This window comes from Thamnophis elegans, chromosome 4 (assembly GCF_009769535.1).
Source record: "Thamnophis elegans isolate rThaEle1 chromosome 4, rThaEle1.pri, whole genome shotgun sequence".
Lineage (NCBI taxonomy): Eukaryota > Metazoa > Chordata > Lepidosauria > Squamata > Colubridae > Thamnophis > Thamnophis elegans.
The window spans coordinates 6,476,563-6,500,829 of NC_045544.1; the positions used below are offsets into that span (position 1 = coordinate 6,476,563).

The 24,267-nt window shown below is 43.0% G+C and overlaps 1 protein-coding gene and 1 long non-coding RNA gene across 2 annotated transcripts in view; one reads left to right on the forward strand and one right to left on the reverse strand.

Annotated features, from left to right (window-relative positions):
* Positions 1 to 9,487: 9,487 nt before the first annotated feature.
* Positions 9,488 to 24,267, forward strand: part of PRIM2 (DNA primase subunit 2) — a 112,675-nt gene continuing 97,895 nt past the window's right edge. Inside the window, exons 1-4 of the mRNA XM_032216834.1 lie at positions 9,488 to 9,519; positions 21,516 to 21,675; positions 22,160 to 22,263; positions 23,412 to 23,491. Of these exons, the coding sequence (XP_032072725.1) occupies positions 21,531 to 21,675; positions 22,160 to 22,263; positions 23,412 to 23,491 (329 nt within the window). The 5' untranslated portion in view covers positions 9,488 to 9,519; positions 21,516 to 21,530. The remainder of the gene's footprint in view (positions 9,520 to 21,515; positions 21,676 to 22,159; positions 22,264 to 23,411; positions 23,492 to 24,267) is intronic.
* Positions 12,650 to 19,086, reverse strand: LOC116508283. Its single transcript, XR_004255305.1, has 2 exons — positions 18,799 to 19,086; positions 12,650 to 14,337 (listed from the first exon to the last, which is right to left on the reverse strand). It is a non-coding gene; the product is annotated as an uncharacterized LOC116508283 (long non-coding RNA).

A 24,267-nucleotide genomic window follows, 5' to 3' on the forward strand; every position in this document is an offset into this window, starting at 1 on the left:
AAAAGGCAAAGGGAGAGATAGCAACAGCAATAGCAGTTCGACTTATCTACCGCTTCATAGGGCTTTCAGCCTCTCTAAGCGGTTTACAGAGTCAGCATATCGCCCCCAACAATCCGATAGATAGATAGATAGATAGATAGATAGATAGATAGATAGATAGATAGATAGACAGACAGAGATATAGAGATAGATAGATAGATAGATAGATAGATAGATAGATAGATAGATAGATAGCAATAGCAGTTAGACTTATATACCGCTTCATAGGGCTTTCAGCCCTCTCTAAGCGGTTTACAGAGTCAGCATATTGCCCCCAACAATCCGATAGATAGATAGATAGACAGACACACACACACACAGACAGAGATATAGAGATAGATAGATAGATAGATAGATAGATAGCAATAGCAGTTAGACTTATATACCGCTTCATGGGGCTTTCAGCCCTCTCTAAGCGGTTTACAGAGTCAGCATATTGCCCCCAACAACCCAGGTCCTCATTTTACCCACCTCGGAAGGATGGAAGGCTGAGTCAACCTTGAGCCGGTGAGATTTGAACCGCTGAACTGCAGATAGCAGTCAGCTGAAGTGGCCTGCAGTACAGCACTCTAACCACTGCGCCACCTCGGCTCTTGAAGATGCCTTCAAGATGCCGCGTCTGGTCCTGGACGTAAACTCAGAGCCGCCTTCCAAGAGCGTTTGGCGGGGAGGGAAGCTCCCCGATTTCGGTGGACTTTGCAAGTTGACCAGCTCAAAAGCCCCGAGGAGTTTACTAAAGGAAACTGATGGTCGTTTTAGGCTGCGGAACCTCCCGGACACTTAATGATTTGAAGCTACTTGTGATGTTAATCAAGTGAATCTCTTCCTACAGCAAATATGGTTTGGCTTTGTGTGTGTGTGTGTCTGTTTGTGTGTGTGTGTGTGTGTGTAATACACATATGTGTTCTGACCCCCCTCGTCCCACACCAACACACTCCAAGCCAAAGATATCATCCAGTTATCATCCAGCCCTCTCCCAGAAGTTTTAATCCAGCCCTCTCCCAGAAAAATGAAATATCCTAGGAAATATTGAAAAAGCAGAATATTTCTCTGGATGAGAAAAGAAAGAAACACGTTTTAAAAGACAGAATAGTTGCCTGTAGCTTTCTGCCCATCCCCAGCTAATGGGCCATTAAGATGGCCAGGCTAGCCCACTTTACATAATAAAGACTTCTCCTCACTGCAGCTGTAGGGGGAAGGGATATTACTCGACTGACCACAAGGGATCTGAGAACTCATCACAGCCTAGAGAGTAGCCCCCTGCATGGCACCATGGGAGACTGACAACCAATCAGAATACATTTCTTACACAGGAACAGGAAACAGAGAGGTGGGACTAAACTGGAGACATGGAGGCTGCTTGGAAAGATGGTTTATTGGTGGACAGGACCACATGGCTTGAGCCCTGAACAGAAAAGGTGATCACATGCTTCAGTGTTGGTGGAGAAGAAGAGAAGGGCCGAGGGAGGGGCTTGCTAGGCTTTTTATAACTTCTTCAGTCCCACCTCTCTGTTTCCTGTTCCTGTGTAAGAAATGTATTCTGGTTGGTTGTCAGACTCCCATGGTGCCATGCAGGGGGCTACTCTCTAGGCTGTGATGAGTTCTCAGATGCCTTGTGGTCAGTTGAGTATATTATCATGCCTTTCTGTAGCTGCTGGTGAAGTCTTTATTATGTAAAGTGGGCTAGCCTGGCTAGTCTTAATGGGCCCATTGACAAAGTGGGGATGGGCAGGAAGCTACGGGCAACTATTCTGTCTTTTAAAACATGTTTCTTTCTTTTCACATCCAGAGAAATATTCTGCCTTTTCAATATTTCCTAGGATATTTCATTTTTCTGGGAGAGGGCTGGGTGATAACTTCCCACACATACATAAAGGTATACATAAATGCGCGTGCGCGTGCACACACACACACGAATATACATATATCCCCCATAATGTATCATCCCTGTATAGAGATTCAGAGGAAACTATTTGTATGGCTTCAGACTGTAGTTTATGTAAACAATTCAGCAGAGAAATAATTTGGAATTTTGAGGTTAACACATAATAGCGTAAGGCAGCACTCCGTACTTCAACCTTGAATTTGTTTCCTTAGCAATTATCTTGGGAAATTGGAAAGCAAAACTAAAGATCATTTTGTTTTTTTTGTATGTCTGTCTCCCACAAGATCTGCCTGCCCAGTTCGGCGCCACCCTGGTTTTCTTCGATTAGATAATGCCATTCTCAGGACTTTCAAAAAGTCCACTCTCTCTGGAGCATCCCTTAACACAGTGTTTTTCAACCACTGTGCCGTGGCACACTAGTGTGCCGTGACATAGTGTAAGGTGTGCCGTGGGAAAAACACGTTATATATAGTCAATATAGGCACAGAGTTAAATTTTTTTAACATTTTCTAATGGTGGTGTGCCTTGTGATTTTTTTCATGAAAAAAGTGTGCCTTTGCACAAAAAAGGTTGAAAAACACTGCCTTAACATCCCTTAAGATCTGGATGTCTCCCCTCCCACCACCACTACTGGTTCAGAAGAGCCTCTTCGCCCCCACACCCTTGATGAGGGAGAGCCCTCCCTTCCTCGTATTTGCCATCTTTTTTTCTTTTATTTATTTCATTTTAATTTCTTTAATTGTTTTTTTTAATTGAAAATTTTTAGAAAAAAAAACTTTTGCAAGTGTTTACCTCCCCCCGAACCTCCCCCAACCTTCCCCCCCCCCCCCGGACTTCCCAGAACAAATACAGGGTATAAATCTTTAACAAAGATGTTCTAAAATAAACTTAAAGAAAGTTAGCATCATCTTTCATTTGAGCTTTAACTCCTCTTTGCTAGGCTAACTCTAAACAGATTATATCATTCCTTGTTTCTTCAGTCATAAACTATCTGGAATTTCTTAGTCCCATATTTATTTTGAGTATAGTCAATCCATCTTCTCCACTCCAGTTTATATCTCTAATTTGAATGGTCCTTGAGATATGCTGATATTTTAGCCATCTCTGCTAGGTTTCTTACTTTTAATGTCCATTCTTGAATAGTAGGCAAATCTTCCTTCTTCCAGTATTGCGCCACCAACAGTCTTGCTGCCGTTATTAAATGCAAAAATCAAGTTAGTCTCTACAATTGTACAATCAGTAATTATACCTAACAAGAATAACTGAGGGGTAAACTTTATCCTTTTTTAAAGAACATTTTGCATAATCCACCACATTTTTATCCAAAATGCTTTAACCTTTTTACAAGTCCACCATATATGGTAATATGTAGGATCGAGACAATCACATCTCCAGCATTTAGGTTGTAAATTCAAATACATACAGGCCAGTTTTTTTAGGATCTAGATGCCATCTATAAAACATCTTATAAAAGTTCTCTCTCAAATTCTGGGCTTGTGTGAATTTTACATTTCTTACCCATATCTTTTCCCATGTATCCAACATTATTGGTTCTTATTTAATTGTTGTGAGCTGTCCAAAGTCATTGGGAGTTTGGTAGCATATAGGTAATCCTCAATTTACAACCCATCATTTAATGACTGTTTGAACTTATTACCGATAACTTATTTCAACTTATCGCAAAAGGTACTTCTAGTTCCAAATTTATGGTACCTGCCCCATGCATGCACACACGCACACACCCACATGCACACACCCCACAGTTACATGGTTGCATTTTGGACACTCTCCAACCAGTCTGCATTTATGGCTGTTTGCAGTACCCATGGTCATGTGACTACAATCCAGGGGTGGGTTTCAGGCGGTTCACGGCGGTCCCCGTGAACCGGTTGGTCGGCGAACCTGGAAGTAAGTAACTTCCGGGAACGCCGAAGGATCCGCCCGCCCGCGTTTCTTTCCCGGTTTTGACGAGTTCTGCGCTTCCACGCATGCGCAGAACGCATACAGCGCCTGCGTGATCCTCCAGGAGCAGCTGGAGCATCGCACAGGCGCTAGTACGCATGCGTGCACTGTACGCGTGCACGAGGACACCGCCGGCCCCGTTCCAACCGAACCGGTTGGAACGGGGCGAGAAACCCATCCCTGCTACAATCGGTGACAATTTCCCCCAGAAATCAGCCTTTGCTTTCAGTTCCTGAAAAAACATGGTCAATATCGGAGATTGGTTTCATGTTGTGACTCACTTTACAACCATCACAATTTACAAGCATAATTGGGTTCACCGACAAAAGCGCGCCGACAAAAGCGCGCCGAGAAAACAGTGAGGTCGAAATCGCGCCCACAACAGCGTGCCAACAAAACCGTGCCATCAACAAACAACGCAAAAACAAGGTAATAACCCTAACCCCAACCCTAACCCTAATCCTAACCCCAACCCCAACCCCAACCCCAACCCTAACCCCAACCCTAACCCTAACCCCAACCCTAACCCTAATCCTAACCCTAACCCCAACCCCAACCCCAACCCTAACCCTTACCTTAACCCCAACCCTAACCCTAACCCTAACCCTAACCCTTACCTTAACCCCAACCCTAACCCTAACCCTAACCCTAACCCCAACCCCAACCCTAACCCTAACCCCAACCCCAACCCCAACCCTAACCCTAACCCTTACCTTAACCCCAACCCTAACCCTAACCCTAACCCCAACCCCAACCCTAACCCTTACCTTAACCCCAACCCTAACCCTAACCCTAACCCTAACCCCAACCCCAACCCCAACCCTAACCCTAACCCCAACCCCAACCCTAACCCTAACCCCAACCCCAACCCCAACCCTAACCCTAACCCTAACCCCAACCCCAACCCTAACCCTAACCCTAACCCTAACCCTAATCCTAACCCCAACCCCAACCCTAACCCTAACCCTAACCCTTACCTTAACCCCAACCCTAACCCTAACCCTTACCTTAACCCCAACCCTAACCCTAACCCTTACCTTAACCCCAACCCTAACCCTAACCCTAACCCTAACCCTAACCCCAACCCCAACCCTAACCCTAACCCTAACCCTTACCTTAACCCCAACCCTAACCCTAACCCTAACCCTAACCCTAACCCCAACCCCAACCCCAACCCTAACCCCAACCCTAACCCTAACCCTAACCCTAACCCTTACCTTAACCCTAATCACGCTTTTGTCAGCGTGCTGTTGTCGGCGCGCCGTTGTGGGCGCGATTTCGACCTTGCTGTTTTCTCGCCGCAGTTTTGTTGGCGCGCTTTTGTCATGCCCGCATTTGTCGGGTCACGCATAATTGTCAGGCTCAATTATGTCCATGAATTAAGGACTACTTATTCCAATGTAATAAATTATCATCATAATCTTCAGCCAATTTGTATGTTACTCTGTACTAGATACAGACTGTTCAGAAAGAAAGAAAAAGGCTCATAAGTGCTTGCTTTAATCATTACTAGCTTGAATCTCCAGTGGCTTAAGAGGACATGATAAATAACAGGGAAAGGAACATAGATAATACTATTCAATTGTTGGTCATCATGAGCCACTGAATTCGGGAGGAATTTGCTTTCAATCTGAGAAAGCCTAAACACAATTTTCTATGATCTTATACGCACGTACTTGAGATAAAATCCCACTGAAGCTGAACCTGAACTCGGAGTTTAAATAAACATGCAAGAGAATCACCAAAACCAAGATGAGAACAACAAATTAATCTCAAAGTAAACATCACACATGCTTAGTTTCTTATATTTATAATTGCAGTAGTTGGAAACTATTTCATCTCAGTTTAAATATCATGATGGTTTGTTTAATCACAACAAAAGGAAGGTTCACGCATCCAGCAGATTGTTACAATACTGTATTATCTTACTAGAGCCGAGGTGGCTCAGTGGTTAGGGTGCAGTACTGCAGGCCACTTCAGCTGACTGCTATCTGCAGTTCGGCGGTTCAAATCTCACCCGCTCAAGGTTGACTCAGCCTTCCATCCTTCCGAGGTGGGTGAAATGAGGACCCAGACTGTGGGGGCAATATGCTGACTCTGTAAACCGCTTATGTTGAGAGGGCTGAAAGCCCTATGAAGCAGTATATAAGTCAAACTGCTATTGCTACTTTTGGATGGATCTATTTCCTTTCCTCACTGTTAGATCTTACAGCACCTAAGTATAATGCCGCATGGATTAATGCCAACTCTAAAACATTGCTTGTGCATATTTGTAGGAATTTAGATGATTCTTAGATTGGAATGGATAATAATTATTAAGAAAGTATATGCATGTATGGGTATTGCGTTTAAATTATGTAACATTTGAAATGTGAAATGGGTAAATAACTCCCACTGATAGATACTATAGAGCAGGGCTGTCAAACTCGGGGTCCGTGGGCTGGATGCATCACGCACTGGCCATACCCACATCCAGTTTAGCGAAGAGGAAAAAATGCCCTGATAGGTCATGTGACGACGCCATGATGGCGCAAGTTTGACACCCCGCTATAGAGAAAGCCTGCCTAGTATTAATCTCCATAGACACAGGGTTGAATTATTGGGATCATTATTTGCTGAAGAAAATGAAAACTTAATTTATTTTTTTACCAGGTATATAACAAGTAAATATTTACCAAACACATATGTACACACACACACACACAAATTGAAAAGAAGTAATAGCCTTTTATCTACTTTGACTCAAACATTTACAGAGAAGGTGTCTGTATCTGCAACTTGGGAGAAGGACTGACAGATCTAGCGAAATATTAAAATACAGCAATAATTACATTGACCACATAGGTAGAACTACAAATTTCCCAGCTGCAAAAAATGGCAGTGAAAGCTGGAAAAAAAATATTAACCTCCTATTTAGTGCTTACGGGCAGCTGCCTGACTTTGTTTTATCTAATTTTATACGATTGAAAGAAATGTCCTTCTGGGTTCGGCTCCAAGTGGGGAAAAAAGACACCGGAAACATGGACGCTGCTTGGAAAGATGGTTTAATGGTGGACAGGATCACATGGCTTGAGTTCCTGAACAGAAAAGGGGGATCACATGTTTCCAGATGTTGGGTGAAGAAGAAAGGAAGGAAAAGAAAGGGCTTGCTGGGTTTTTTAAAATATTTTTTGTTCACCCCCCACCTGTTTCCTGTTCCTGTGTACGAAATGTATTCTGATTGGTTGTCAGACTCCCATAGGGCCATGCAGGAGCAACTCTCTAGGCTGTTTTGATTCAAAGTTTGGTTGAGCATTGCTTCTTCCTAAGTGCCCTGTGGTGAGATGGGTAAAGGGCTAATATGATCATGCCTTAATCCCATCATCTTGGAGCTGGAGAGGAAGATCTTTGTTATGTAGAATAGACTGGCTCCTTTTTTAAATGGCCCATTGACAAAGGTGAGGACAAAGGTAAGAGCCGAGGTGGCGCAGTGGTTAGAGTGCAGCACTGCAGGCCACTTCAGCTGACTGCTAACTGCAGTTCGGCGGTTCAAATCTCACCGGCTCAAGGTTGACTCAGCCTTCCATCCTTCCGAGGTGGGTGAAATGAGGACCCAGACTGTAGGGGCGATATGCTGACTCTGTAAACCGCTTAGAGAGGGCTGAAAGCCCTATGAAGCGGTATATAAGTCTAACTGCTATTGCTGTTGCTATTAAGAGTGAGTCTGCTTCCTGCCTAAAAAACATGCTTATCAATTTCTGATCCAGGGAAATATAATATTCTGCCTTTTCAATATTTTCCAGTTTATTTCCTTTTTCTAGGAGAAGGGTGGGTATTCCTACAATACCTTGGATCACAAAATAACAGTTTGAAGGGACCTTGGAAGTCTGACGTGCTCAAGGAGGAGACGTCATTTGGGACAGATAAAATGAGATAAAACAAGGTCAGACAGCTCCCCACAAGGACTAGATACGAGGCTAAAACTGTTGATATTTTGGACACACAGCGCCTAGACAAGCCTCACTGGCGACATCCTTGATGCCTGGAAGTGATGAAAGAAATGTCCTTCTGGGTTTGGCTCCAAGTGGGGGAAAAGACACTGGAGAGATGGAGGCTGCTTGGAAAGATGGTTTATTGGTGGACAGGGCCACATGGCTTGAGCCCCGAACAGAAAAGGGGATCACATGCTTCAATGTTGGTGGAGAAGAGAAGGGGGGGCTGAGGGAGGGGCTTGCTAGGCTTTTTATAACCTGTTTAGTCCCACCTCTCTCTTTCCTGTTCCTGTGTAAGAAATGTATTCTGATTGGTTGTCAGACTCCTATGGGGCCATGCGGGGGCAACTCTCTAGGCTGCGTTTTGAATCCAGGTTTGGTTGAGTTCTCAGACGCCATGTGGTCAGTTAGGGCCAATAGTATCATGCTTTAATCCCATCTCCCCTGCAGCTGAAGGGGAGAAGTCTTTATTATGTAAAGTGGACTAGCTTGGCCTTCTTAATGGCCCATTGACAAAGTGGGGATGGGCGGGAAGCTACAGGCAGCTATCCTGTCTTTTAAAACACGTTTCTTCCTTTTCACCTCCAGAGAAATATTCTGCCTTTTCAATATTTCCTAGGATATTTCATTTTTTGGGGGGGAGAGGGCTGGGTGATAACTTCCTACAGAAGAAGGCAGCCAAGGAAAGGTTAGCAAAACTGGGTTCATACAACCCACAACAACCTATATAACAGTTTACATTGACTCAAGGAAACAGTTATGGGATTGTTGTAAAATCTTGGTGGAATGGCGTACTGGCAACCCCGGCCTCTATCTAATTTTGTAACAGTAGTTGCAGGTGAGAGTTAGAATTATCTGAAACACATCAAACAGGTATCAACCAGCAGAAAATGCGTGCCTTCATTGTGGGTTGTGGGTCTTCCATCACTGGAGGCTTTTAAAAAGAGACTTAACACCTATTTGTTTGAAATGCCATTGGCAACTTTAAGACCTGTGGACTTCAACTCCCAGAGTTCCTCAGCCAGCAAAGCTGGCTGAGGAACTCTGGGAGTTGAAGTCCACAGGTCTTAAAAGTAGCCAAGGTTGGAGACTACTGTGCAGAAAGACCTTGGGGAGCTATTCCAAAACGTGAACCAGAAAAGGACGAAAATTGCAACATCCAAAGCCTCTGAGTTTGATCGCTTTCCACAATTTTCAGAATTATTTGGGGGATTGTTTGATTTCAACGGACGGTTAGTCCTCCGGCAGCCGCTTTAAAGTTAGAAACCGGAAGTCCGGGCTGCGTGAGACGCTCCCGTATTTTATCTCTATGGTAGTTTTACAAGCGCCCCAAACTGACGGCTCGAAAATGAGAGAGACTCATCTCAAAACACAGGGAGCCCCGCCTCCCCCTCCTCCCCTCCCACCCCGGCACTACTTCCGGCTACATCTCTCCTGTCAAGCGATTGGCAGCCTTCCCCCCCCCCCCCGCACCCCCGGCTCTCTTCCCGCCCCTTTGAAACGACACATGTGGAAGAAGGCGAGGGCGTTGTCATGGCAACTCCCTAGAAGCAGGCGGAGGAGCCAATCGGGAGGGACGTTTGAACGGAGGAGAGGAGATGACGTCACGAGGAGGGCTGGGCGTGTACTGATTTCGCGCGGGAGATTTTAGTCGGCTGGTCGGTGAGTAGTTTTTTTTTTTTGAATGGATCCCCCCCTCTTGTTTAGGCGATGACGTCACACCGTTTGTGATCCTACACGCGCTTTACTCCTTACTTAGTCTGACCGAATTCTGTAATGCTTTCTTTGATACAAAGTCCGAAGCGTCTGCGAAGAAACCATATAAGTCAGTGGTGGGTTTCAAGTTTTTTTTAGAACCTCTTCTGTAGGTGTGGCCTGCTTTGTGGGAGTGGCTTGCTGGCCATGTGACTGGGTGGGAGTGGCTTGCCGGCCATGTGACTGGGTGGGAGTGGCTTGCCGGCCATGTGACTGGGTGGGAGTGGCTTGCCGGCCATGTGACTGGGTGGGAGTGACTTGCCAGCCATGTGACTGGGTGGGAGTGGCTTGCCGGCCATGTGACTGGGTGGGAGTGACTTGCCAGCCATGTGACTGGGTGGGAGTGGCTTGCCAGCCATGTGACTGGGTGGGAGCGGCTTGCCCGCCATGTGACTGGGTGGTTCTGACCATATGACTGGGTGGGAGTGGCTTGCCAGCCATGTGACTGGGTGGGAGTGGCTTGCCAGCCATGTGACTGAGTGGAAGTGGCTTGCCAGCCATGTGACTGGGTGGGAGTGGCTTGCCAGCCATGTGACTCGGTGGGAGTTGCTTGCTGGCCATGTGACTGGGTGGGAGTGGCTTGCCGGCCATGTGACTGGGTGGGCACGGCCAACTTGTAAAATGTGGTGAAACTCACTTAACAACGCTTTTGCTTAGCAACCAAAATGTTGGCTCAGGAACTCTGGCATTTGAAGCAGGCAAGTCTTAAAGCTGTCAAGTTACAAGACCCTCGAACCCCTAACCCTTTAGAAAACAAAAACCCCAGGGGTGCTCAAACTTGACAGCTTTAAGACTTCTGGACTTCAACTCCCAGAATTCCTCCTCCAGTTATGTTGGCTCAGGAACTCTGGCATTGGAGCACGCAAGTCAAAGCTGTCAAGTTACAAAACCCTTGCACCCCTAACCCTTTAGGGAAAAAAAAACCCAGGGGTGTTCAAACTTGAGAGCTTTAAGACTTGTGGACTTCAGCTCCCAGAATTCCTCCTCCAGTCATGTTGGCTCAGGAACTCTGGCCTTGAAGTGTGCAAGTCTTAAAGCTGTCAAGTTACAAGACCCTTGGACCCCTAACCCTTTAGAACCCCCCCCCCCCGCCGCAGTGGTGTTCAAACTTGACAGCTTTAAGACTTGTGGACTTCAACTCCCAGAATTCCTCCTCTGGCTCTTCATCTTGATGTGCGGATGGACGGACGGACGGGGGGTAGGGAGCTGGAACCGGTTCTAAACGACACTGTAGATTTGTGGAACCTCTTCTATAGAAGAGGTTAGAACTGGCAGGAACCCACCCCTGATATAAGTTTATATAAGTATATAAGTGTATACTTATACCTGCTTAGTATATACTTACACCACTGGCGGGTTTCCATTTTTTTTTTACTACCGCTTTGCTCGTGCGTGTGCAACTCTTCTTTGTGTGCACAGAAGCGTCCAGGCAGGTGAGCGGAGCCTCCCGCCGCTGTCACTACTGGTTCACCCGATCCGGGCTGAACTGGGAGCAGCCCATCTCTGACTTATACCTGCTTACACTTATATGTTTATGTGTTATATTCATATACTTATACTTGTTTTCTCATACATGCTTGACCGAACAAATGAAAATAAACGAAACCACCAAGCTCAGAGAGCACCAGGGACGACACACACACCCACACAGCTCAAACCTGAGCTACAAATTAATACAGGTGGTCCTCGGCTTGCAACAGTTCATTTAGCGGCCATTCAAAATTAAAATGGCGCTGAAAAAAGTGACTTACGACCATTTTTCACACACCCCCATCCATCCCCATGGCCACTGGCCAAAATTCAAATGGGAACTGACCGATTCGTATTTATGACGGTTGCATTGTCCTGGAGTCATGCAGTTGCCTTTTGCCACCTTCCGACAAGAAAAGTTAACGGGGAAGCCAGATTCATTCAACAACCAGGTTACTAATTTAACAAATGCAGGGATTCACTTAACAACTGTGGCAAGAAAGGTCATAAAATGGGGCAAATCTCACTTAACAAATGCCTCGCTTGGTAACAAAAATTTTGGGCTAACTTGTCATAATTCAAGGAGTACCTGTATTTTCCTCTATGGGCTATCTGCCTCTCTTCAGATCTTCGGGGACCATAATTCCAGTGAGGCCTCCTTCCAACAGATACAAAAACTATTAACTTCGGCAACATGATTCCGTCTCCTTCTGAAATGCATCTGCAACATTTGTACTCTACTAGATTAGAGAATCCACTCTATTGTGGATTAGTTTACAGTTCAATACATTGTGTGGAATCACTTGGTTAAATGCGAAGCAATGGATTATTTATCCATGTCTGGCCATGTTTGGCCAATACAGATAATATGGTAATACAGGTGACTATTAATTTAGCAAATCATATTTGTTTTAGTCTTTTTTTTTAAAATATATTTTTATTAGTAAAAGAAAAATACAACAACCAATAGCTGGTAAAAGACAATACAACATCCACTGTTTTGCTTTACATTTGACTGCATTTCAAGACATTCCCATAATATCAAAATTGTTTGTAGAATTTTAAAAGAATTCTAGAGACGAGGTTCGGGGTAGAAAAATAAAGTTCCTTTTTATTTTCCAAAAATCAGAGTTAATTTGAAAACGGTTTGCAAAGCGTTGGTGGGTCTCACCCTGACTTCACCTGAGTCACAAAGGAGAGCCACACCAAATTCGAAAGTGAAACAGTAGTTATACCCTCCCTAACTCCTCCTACTCCTGGTCAGCTAGCCTGACGAGGGTGGTTACAGACCAATCAGAGACAATAATTACCCTATCTTTTACCTTATTTGGAAATACAATTTTTAACCAATTAGCCCTTGGCATCCTTCTGGCCAATCAAGCAATCACATTTTTCCCGCTCAATTCATAGCCACTCCCTTTACAATTCATTGTTCTCCTCTCAAGCATTTACATATTCTTTCCCTCCGCCATTACCACATGGTATAGCTCCCCCTAGTGGGCTATTTCAGTAAAATATAAACACTTTATATTATTTTATTACTCCAATTCCCCCATTTCTTATTTGGTGATTTGTTTAATATTTTCTTTTATTTCTTTCAATCTTTCTTTCTCAGTTTCAGTATTTTTCATAGGGTGTAGAGTGTCCATACTTTCCAACAGGTGTATTTGGTTACCAATTTCCTTTAGTACCATCATTGTTTTCTCTGTTTGTTGGGCCTGCATAATACTTTTCACAGTTGTGATTACTAAGTTTCTTATTACCGGGATTAGACATGGCAACAACATTAATCCAATAAAAATTACACCCACCATAAATAAGGCTTGCTTCCAGTTTCTGAAAATGTCCCCTAGGAACCCTCCTTCATCTAACAGGCCAGTCCAGGTTTGTGAACCACATTTTCGGAAGGCTATCATATCCATTGCTCTACATACATCTAATGAAAGCTCCCATTTTTCTTCTTTTCTTCTTCTTCTTGACCACCGTATGATTAAGATATTTTAGTAATGCTGCCCCAGGTTGTCCACTAATAATTCCCAGTCCAACCCACAGGGTCACATTATACCTTGTGAGTAGGCCTGGGTTATGGCAAGTAATGCTCTGTTCTTTCTTTTTCCATGGGGGTTTAAGGGATAGGCTGGTTGATGACTCCGAGCAGGTTCCCACAATACTTTACACAACCCCTTCCTGGTTGTAAATACTGACTCCTAGTATTATCACATAGAAAGTGGAGATTCTCAGTGCCTTCCCCTTCCGTGCCACAACCACTGAACCACAAGGCCTTCCCTATCCAATAGCACCTTGAGTCTCCCCTGGTTGCATTTTCACACATCTGGGTGATTCCACTCATCCACTCTCTACTTTGATTTTTACAAGTCCAAGCTGGATCTCTCTGAGTTTGCCTTGGTGTTACCTCCAGAGTCAGATTACATCCATATTGGGCAGTTTTCCAGTATTGGAACTCTCCCTTTCGATGTCCCCCACTTTTCGAACAGATCACCATACCAACGGCTCTATTCTTTCTCCGCAGGGAGCGTCTCCTAATAGCTGAAGCAGTCAGCATCCACGAGGGGATAGGAGGAAATTCGAAAGAACTTGGGGAGACCACTAAAGAGCTTGTGTTTAAATAGTCTTTCTCCTCCCACATTGTACAAGTATATCTTCCTACAGTCTCTCGGTTTATTTGCAAATATAGAGTGGTTTGACACTTACCCCCTCTCTTTTGTGTTACCACTATCCAACTTTCCTCCTGACCTACTTGTTGCCAGTTTGGTTGTAACTTAGATTCATACCACCAAATTTTGGGTTCAAAGATCCAATTCATGGGAAAACACTCACTCTCCTTGTCATTATAACACCAAATTTGTGTCCAAGTTCCATCAGGTTCAAAGATTCTAGGCGGTTCAATCCATAATTCTCCCCCAACCGCCACTAGGGTTATATTCAAAAGGATATAAGTCACTGTTTTTTTTTTGTTTTTTTTTTTTTTTAAACACCAGTTTCAATGGTTCTTTTTGAAAGGCTTTCCATGTTTCCGACTCCTCCAAGTTGGCTCTCTTCGCTCTGGTGTAACGGGTCCAGCCTTTTTCTTTCGTCCGGATGGCAGTGTCTGTGGTCAGCAACACCAGGAATGGTCCATCCCACTTTGGCTTTAGGGAATCGTCCTTCCAAGTCTTTATCCACACCTGGTCTCCCACTTCAATGGAATGTACTTTGAAGCTCAATGGAGGAGTCTGTATTAAATAGCCCGCTTTTCTGAAAGAATCAAAAGTCTGGGACAGTATTTGCAAGTATTGTATCAACCCTTTGTCTTTACTAGGTAAATTCCTCATTCGTATCCCAGCATTCCTTAGTGGCATTCCAAATAACATTTCATAAGGTGAAACTCCCACATCCCTCCTGGGTTGTGTTCTTATTCTAAATAAAGCTATCGGCAAAGCTTTTGTCCAATTCATCCCTGTCTCCAAATACAATTTCGTCAGCATTGTTTTAATCTTTCCATTCATATTTTCCACCTTCCCACTAGAGGGCGGATGCCACAGGCTATGCAGGTCCCACTTAATTCCCAATACATTAGCAATTCCTTGAGTAATCTTCCCCGTGAAATGTCTTCCCTGATCACTATCGATTCTCTGAACCACTCCATATCTTGGTATAATATGCTCTAAGATTAATCTGACAACAGTTCTAGCAGTTTCATCAAAACATGGGTAGGCTTCCACCCACCCCGTTAAATGATCTATAATAACCAACAAATATTTATATCTTCCCACCTGTGGCATTTCAGTAAAGTCTATTTGTATATTTTGAAAAGGATAAAGCGCTAAAGGCCTCCCTCCTCTTTGTTTTTCCCTTAATTGGTTTTGATTTACCCTCTGACAAATTATACATTTTTGGGTCACTTGTTGCGCGGCAGTATAAACTTTTATTCCTGCATACTTCTTTAGTACTTCATCAATCAAAGCTTGAGTTCCCCAATGGCTCCCCTCATGTAATCTCTCAAAGATTTGTCTCATTAGGGGGTAATTGAGGATTTGTCTCCCATCTGGTAACCACCATTTCCCCTCTTCATCCTTCTTTCCCCCCATTTGTTTAATTTTATTCTCCTCCTTCTCATTAAAAATTGGTATTTCTTTCACTTCATACACATGGGGAATCATAATTTTGATTTGTTCAACAACTTCATTCATACCAGCTTCTTTAGCTTCCTGGTCTGCCAACCTGTTTCCCTTCTTCTCAACCTCATCTCCCTTTTCTGCAATTTCTTGGCGATGTCTGGCCACGCCTTAGTTACAAACTGAATTTTAACTATCTGCACATCTCATTCTTCCTCTAAACCCAACACTTCCTCTTCCTCTCTTCTCTCTCTGTTTCTCTCATCCTCTATCTCTTTGTTTCTGTTCACTTTCTTTTTCTTTCTTTTCCATTCTTCTCTCTCATCTAGGCTGTGATGAGTTCTCAGATACCTTGTGGTCAGTTGAGTAATATCCCTTCCCCCTACAGCTGCAGTGAGGAGAAGTCTTATTATGTAAAGTGAGCTAGCCGGGCCATCTTAATGGCCCATTAGCTGGGGGTGGGCAGAAAGCTATAGGCAACAATTCTGTCCTCTGTCTCTTTCTGTCTCTTTCACTCTTTTTCTTTCTCCCTCTCTCCCACTCTTTTATCACTTTCTCGTTACTCTCTACTGTCCAACCTGTCCCCATACTTATCTTTGATTAATCATGTTTGCAATAACTCACCTACTTCCCTAAATAGGCGCAATTCCCTCATTTGTTCACCCAAACACATACATACACTCTCTCCCCACCTCTCCTGTTTTCCTCCAAAGAATGACTCAGGGGGAAAAGAGGGGGGGGATTCACGCAGGTGATCACAGGTCTTTGGATCTCTTCAGTTATCACTTTCGGGGACATATACATTCATACTGTAATCATGCTTGCTCATGCCAACCAATCATTATAATTATTTCGGGAAGCTTTTTCACAAGCCACCAAGCTTCATTTTATTTATTAGAGGATCTCACCCTCCTTTCAGGTTTGGAAATGATAACACACAAGCATACATGCATATACCATTAAACAATCTTGCAGCTTACTGTTTCTTTATAGTACATTCATATCAACTTTTACCATGACATACATTTGCACTGCAATCAGGCTGCTTGTTTAGATTAATTTCACATACAAAAATATCCCATTTCATTCTTCTTTCATACAAAGCAATTATTATAATTATTTCAGGGAGCTGTACATAAGCCAATGAGCTCCATTTTCTATTATTAAGAAGTCTCAACTTCCCTCCAGGTCTGAAAATGATTACACACACACATGCACACATACCATGAAACAACACTTTCAGGCCTGGGGGAGGTCCTGTCACTTTAAATCTTCAAATTTCTTTCCTTGGAGAACTTATGGCTCATTCTCCAAGCAGCTGAGAAACTCAGAGAGAGCAGTTTAAATCCTAACTACTCTCCCTTCCCCCATAGCTTCAAGCCCAAGCTGAGAAGCTTATTTATTCTGCTAGTTTGGTTAAACATATCACAATCAATTCAACGCCATTCAATTCTACATGTTATTAGTATAGATTCACATCTAAGAAATTTTTTTTTTTTTTTTTTAACAGACATTACATCAAATTAATCAAGTCCAATTACCTAGGTCTTCCCATTCAGTCAGGCTTTACCTTATTATCTGCTAACTTTCTTACTTTTGCTCGAAGTTACACCCATTGTTCTATCTCTTTAAGCACTAAATTGTTAATACCTGTCTCTGCCCTGGGGTGTTCCATTTCTATCTTGATCTCCCAGCAACGCTGGCATAATTTTAAAGGTCAAGATTTATAGAGACAATGTATAGGGATGTTTGTCCACACATTGCTTGGCCAGGGTTCTAGATTGGACCTCCCAGCTGAGCGCTGGCATAGTTTTAAAGGTCCAAACTCTTAGCTCTCCCAGCAGAACGCTGGCATAGTTTTAAAGAGCAAGATATATAGATATTTTATTAACACATCATTTGCATCTGGGTGGGGCTCAGCTCTACTTTTCTTTTAAAAGACAACTATTAACAGCTTTCTAACATGTCCCTGTGGACTTCTTAATCGCTTTGGGGAAGAAACTCAGGTAGAACTTCTCTTCAGTTCACCTGATGGTGGCCAGTTCCTGAGTTTGTTACAACTTGATGGACTAAGCTTATAACCCTAGGATCCAGAGTTCCCTCTGGGGGCCATCCTACACCAAAAGTGGGCCATTCTGACTCACAAAATATTTTTAAATTAGCCTGGGTTGCTGGGGGGTCCCCATAATCCCCATTATATGCCTTCTTAAAATTCTTCAACATACACTGGAGGGGTGTTCTCAGGACACTACCTCCTCCTCCCTGTTTACATAAACCTTTTGTGCTTCTCTTAACAGAACCTTCATAGCTTCCGTGGTCCAATTTTCCCTCTTCTGTAATTTCTTAGCAATATCCGGCCAGGCTTTGGTAACAAACTGGATTTTCACCAATTGGATATTTAGAGCATTGTCCGGATCCACCCCAGCATATTTCCGCATTCCGTCTTTAAGACGCTGCAAATCTATCGCCGGGTCCTCATCTTTCCCTTGATTTATATTTACTGCTTTGGTCATGTTTTGTGCTTGTGGAATAGCTTCTTTCATTCCTTTTATGATTATTGATCTCAAATCCATCATATTCTGTCTTCCCTCTGCATCATTATTATTCCAATTTGGCCTTACTAATGGGTATTTAATGTCCTCTCTGATTTGATTTCCTTGTACTCCCGGATTCTCCCTTTCCCAAATTGCCATTGCAGCTGTCCTAATTAAATTTCTTTCCTCTGGGCTAAACAAAGTTCTCATTATATTTTGCATTTCATCCCAGGTGTAAACGTTAGGTCCTAATAGGGCATCCAACTGATCGCTTACGGTCAGGGGATCTTCAACAAAACTTTTCATTTCTTTCTTAAATGCCCGTACTTCGGATGATCGCAAGGGTTCATGTACATATGTTATGATCGGAATCCCATTGGGATCATTTCCGTTCAGGGTTTCCCTTAAAGGGAATTGCTTAATTTGTTCTCCTTCTTGTGTGGAATCCAAAGGAGGCTGTCTAATTAGTTCCTCTTCCTCCATCTGCCTTGTTAAATCTTTCCTCACGTTTGCTAGCTCATTTCCCCTACAAACCTCCCTTTTGTTTCACGTAATCATACAGATTACAGCATTGAAAGTAATTTTACAGCGCCATCTTGTGGCCACTCAACATTATTATCTTTCCACTATATAAAACAACATAAATTAACCATATCTTCTTTGTTCAACCCCAACCTCAAAATCTCCCGGTTATAGGGCGGGGATCCCCATCCAGCCAATATTCTGCCCAAAGGGCCATTTGGATTGATTTTAAGTTTGGGATTACTTCTTATTTTCTTTACACACTTCATTTTTGGTTTAATTGAACTTCCACCACCCATCTTCCCGATTGATGGCTAACCTTTCTCCCGAGTATGTGTTCCTATGTCCCTCTCAACAACCCTTCCAAACTCACACGTCACCGTCCCCGGACATTCAACAATATCCCCTTCACTCACTCCGTCCTGCAGGTCCCCCAGGACCCCTCAAAAGGACTTCTTCCCAGCCCCCGTTGTTGATTCTCACCACACAACTCTAACCGTGACCGCCCTGGGGTCTTGTTCTGGTGCCTTTTACCAGGTACTCACTCAGGGTTCTGTGCACAGATGTTTCCCGGTCGATCTCCAAGCCGTCTTTTCCTCTTTATTCAACCTCTTTCCCTTTATTCAACTCCCCCTACTACTCGTCTATCGCACAATTTTTACGGGCTTCCAAGAGCTCCGCAGTTCTCTAGGTAGTTCCCCCTCCTCTCAAATTCGGAGAGGGGTGCACCCAAGGGAGACCCCCCTAGAGCCCAGCAAGAGATTGAATCCCGGACGAGCCCCCAATTTGTTTGTAGAATTTTAAAAGAATTCTAGAGACGAGGTTCGGGGTAGAAAAATAAAGTTCCTTTTTATTTTCCAAAAATCAGAGTTAATTTGAAAACGGTTTGCAAAGCGTTGGTGGGTCTCACCCTGACTTCACCTGAGTCACAAAGGAGAGCCACACCAAATTCGAAAGTGAAACAGTAGTTATACCCTCCCTAACTCCTCCTACTCCTGGTCAGCTAGCCTGACGAGGGTGGTTACAGACCAATCAGAGACAATAATTACCCTATCTTTTACCTTATTTGGAAATACAATTTTTAACCAATTAGCCCTTGGCATCCTTCTGGCCAATCAAGCAATCACATTTTTCCCGCTCAATTCATAGCCACTCCCTTTACAATTCATTGTTCTCCTCTCAAGCATTTACATATTCTTTCCCTCCGCCATTACCACATGGTATAGCTCCCCCTAGTGGGCTATTTCAGTAAAATATAAACACTTTATATTATTTTATTACTCCAAAAATCATTATAGACATGAAAGGTTAGGTATCTTCTTCCCTCCCTCCCTCTTTCCTTCCCTTGTTTCTTCTTTCCCACTCCCCTTCCTTCCCTCCCTCCTTCTCTCCTTCCCTCCTTCCTTCCCTCCTTTCTTTTCCTTTCCTCCTTTCCTTCCCCTTCCCTTTCCTCTCTTCATCCCCCCCTCCTTCTCTCATACCTTCCCTCCCTCCTTTCCTCCTTCCCTCCTTCCTTTCTCTTCTCTTAAGTTCCCTCCTTTCTTCCCTCCTTCCCTCCTTCCTATCTACTCTCCTTCTCTCCTTCCTTCCCTCCCTCTTTCCCTCCTTGCTTCCCTACCTTCTTCCCTCCCTCCTTCCTATCCCACTTTCTTCTCTTTCTTCTCTCCTTCCTTCTTTCCACCACTCCCTTCCCTTCTCTCCTTTCTTTTCCTCCTTTTTAACCTTAGTCATAGGTCTCCAGGCATTTAAGGTCAGATGTGGTTTGCAGGCTTCATTCTTTTCTTTTTTTTTTTGAAACTTTTTATTATTTATTTTTGAATACGCACAAACCAACACAACGCAAAGAATCCTCTTTCTTTACATACTATAGAAAGTGTGTCAATTGGTTACAACTTTTGCCAAAAGCACCAAAACCTGGTTCAATGACCGTGGGATTACTGTGCTTGATTGGCCTCCCCATTCTTATTCCATACTCTGGGTCCTTGGTTTCCAAATGAGATGCAAAAGTTGCTCTCATCAGAAAAGAGGACTTTGGACCACTGAGCAACAAGACTTTGGACCACTGTGCTTCATTAAGACCAGGGTCAACGCAGCCGTCTACCAGGAGATTTTGGAGCACTTCATGCTTCCTTCTGCAGACGAGATTTATGGGGATGCTGACTTCATTTTCCAGCTGCCCACACTGCCAAAAGCACCAGAACCTGGTTCAATGACTGTGGGATTATTGTGCTTCGTTGGCCAGCAAACTCGCCTGATCTGAACCCCATAGAGAATCTATGGGGCATTGCCAAGAGAAAGATGAGAGACATGAGACCGAACAATGCAGAAGACCTAAGGGTCGCTATTGAAGCATCCTGGTCTTCCATAACCCCTCAGCAGTGCCACAGGCTGATAGCTTCCATGCCACGCCGCATTGAGGCAGTAATTGCTGCAAAAGGGGCCCAAACCAAGTACTGAGTACATATGCATGCTTATACTTTTCAGAGGTCCGATATTGTTCTATGTACAATCCTTGTTTTATTGATTGCATGTAATATTCTAATTTTCTGAGATGGTGGATTTGGGGTTTTCATGAGCTGCATGCCATAATCATCACAATTGTGACAAATCACAGCTTGAACTATCTTGCTTTGCCTGTAATGAGTCTTATCTCATATATTAGTTTCACCTTTTAAGTTGCATTACTGAAATAAATGAACTTCTGCACGATATTCTAATTTTTCGAGTTTCACCTGTATGAGAGATACAGGGTTCATTCTTGTTGCTCCTTTTATATTGAGCATTTAGTTGCTGGTTAAGGAATAAAAGGAATGTAGGATTTTTGCTGTAAAAACTTAGGAGGAACTTAGCCTCAATCCACTTTTATTAAAGTATTTGTGGGTAGGACTCTAACCTCCTCTTGTCTATATTTTCCCTTTGAGGGCAGCAAAGAGATTTTGAATGGATGCTGTTCATTTTACTGTACAATAAATATGTCCTCAAGTTGAGTTCATTTCCTGGTGACTGTTTCATGCCATTTCCTTGCCAGTGGCCTGATTTTTACAAAACGTAAAATTTGAATTGCTCTTAAAATTATGTAGCTGTGTTTGGGGAGAAAATCATAACATCAAATGCATGTAACCTAGTCTAGAAGCAACCTGATCCCAGAATAAAACTTGCATTCTTATATAATATATGTAATGAATATTCTGACTCATGTTTATCTTTTTCTGTCTTGTTGTTGATTCCATGTCTTATTAAAGTTTTGCAACATTCTTTATAGGTCTATGTGGAAAAAATGCAGTTTTCTTCAAGACGGGGAGCTTTGAAATTGGGGGATAAACAAGAGTCATATCCTCTTAGTGTCCAGTTCTATCTGCAGCCCCCTACTGAAAATATTTCTCTGATGGAGTTCGAAAGTTTTGCAGTTGATAGATTAAAATGTGAGTATATAGAGTATATAACACAAAATAGTTTTTTTCCCCCATTATATGTAGCTTTTCAGAAGGATCCAAGTTCATATTTTGGTGGAATTGCATATTTCTTCATCTTTTTTCATAGTTACAGAACTAATACATTTTGAATTCTGTTTGATAGGATAGCATTCACAATACAGTAGAACCTCTGGTTACAACTATAATTCGTTCCATAACTTTGGTCGCAAACTGATTTTACCATAACCCGAACCTAATTTTGGAAATTTGGTGGTTAGAAAAAAAAATGGCTCGGAAGGGGAAATCAACTGCGGAAAAAAAAAAGTGAAATATTGGTCAGAACCCGATTTGGTCGTAGGTCAGACGCATTTGTGACCAGAGGTTCTACTGCGCATGTGATTACTATAATCTGGTTCTTAAATTTTCAGCTACTGTATGTTTTTTTATCTCTTCTCCATTGTCATATTTCAACACTCTTGTCTGTTTTTTGCAGTACTCAAAGCAGTTGAGAACTTGGGTGTGAGTTATGTGAAAGGTTGTGACTTTTACCAAGAAAAGCTAGAGTCGGAACTTAAGCACCTTAAATTTCCATATTATGTAAGTAGAAGTAAATAATATGCCCCTGATGCTTGGCACCCAGAATAAAATAAAATACCATCTGATGAGAGATCCAATTTCAATGGGTCTTGGATGTAATTTGTAATGGTCTTGTAATGTAATGGGTCTTGGATGTGATTTTCACCTTTGAATTTGGCATTTCCTCCTGCACTTCCAAGTGATTATTGTGTACCTGGTTCCAATTACTTTTGATTGCCCTTGTAATAAACCCTGCAATTAGCCCTGTTATGGCCTGCATAAATGACTGGCTTTTTAACGTTCCATGTAGCAAAGTGTTACGGTCAGTGGAATACAAAATTGTAGAAAAGAAAAGGTAGATTGGGGTTATGCTATCCTTTTCCCTTCATCCATTATTACATCAGTGGTGGGATTCAGCCAGTTTGCACCTATTCGGGAGAACCGGTTGGTAACTTTCTACGCAGTTCGGAGAAATGGTTGTTGGAAGAAATCTCATTTTGGGTTTTTCCCACTTTGCAGGGCTAATTCTGTACGGAAGGCAGGAAGGAAACATTCTGGTGTTGTTTCCAGCCTAACCTTTATTGCCCTGCTTACAGAAACTGCCTCTCTGGTTAACCCTTATTACATTGTAACACTGAAGGCGAAGCGCCCATCGACCTGAGTGACGTTGAGTTGGCCACGCCCTCCCGGTCACATGACCACCAAGCCCCACCTATCCTGCTGATCATTAGGGCAGAGAACCGGTTGTTTAATTATTTGAATCCCACCGCTGCATTACATCCTTGCTTGGTAGACCCCTGAACTACCCAAAATACTTTTCCAGAGAGTTCGGGTGATAGACAAACAGGACGATCGCTGTGTGTTGTGTCTACAATATGGTGGTTGGCGTAATTGGCCCAACTTAGACAAAAGTGTCGTATGAAAGTTTTTTCCCCCCCAATTGCAATTAATAAAATACAACTTAAACTGTCTTGTACCTTGATTCTCTTAAAAAAGAATGCTTTGAAGGGAGGAAGTTGCAGGAGATTGGAAATATATGAGGGAAGAGGAAAACTATAATTATCTAAGCTTAGCTTCTGTTCATGGGGATGTTACCATTCACTAATATATAGTATGCTACGCTGGATGTGATGCACGTTTTGTTTATTGCTGTATTCTTTTCTAACTAGGCTTTGATTGAAGATGATTATGATGCAAGGAGAAAAGATCATATTTCTCATTTTATACTGCGCCTTGCCTACTGCCAATCGTAAGTACTTTTTTTCCAGTTATGATAAGATCCAGTTGTTAAAACCTATAGTGTATTATGATTTTCAGATGTATTTGATAATTGCATATATTTTGGAGTTGTGGTTTCCAAAACGAGATCCTCCCTTACCAGTGGTGAGTTTCAAAAATTGTTCGAACCTACTCTGTGGGTGTGGCCTCCTTTGTGGGAGTGGCTTGCCGCCCATGTGATCGGATATGAAGATGCTGACGATGCTTGTCAGAACCACCTTAAATTACCTCACACACAGCCCTGGCATGCATAAGAATAGGATGTAAACTTGTTTTTTAAAAGGCATCTTTGGTTTGCGTTAAAACAACTTCAACACACGCAATGTTCTGATTGCACCACAAACGCAGTAGTCATCCTTACCTTTCACAGAGGCACTGAGTTTTATAAATAGGAGCATGGTAGTGTAGAATAATCGTATCCAAGTACCAGTGGTGGGTTTCAAAATATTTTGGAACCTCTTCTGTAGGTGTGGCCTGCTTTCCGGGTCCACTGGTGGAACCTCTTCTAACCGGTTCGGTAGATTTGACGAACCGGTTCTACCGAATAGGTGCGAACTGGTAGGAACCCACCTCTGTCCCTTACTCTCATTATAATCTTCCTCCCTCCTTCCTGCCCTCCCTTTTCTTCTTTTTCCTTCCCTCTTCATTCTCCTTTCTTCTTCCTTCCCCTCTTTTGTATTTTTCCTTCCTGCTCTCTCCCCATCTTCCCTTCTTTTTCTTTCTCCTTTCCTGTCCTTTTCTTGTATA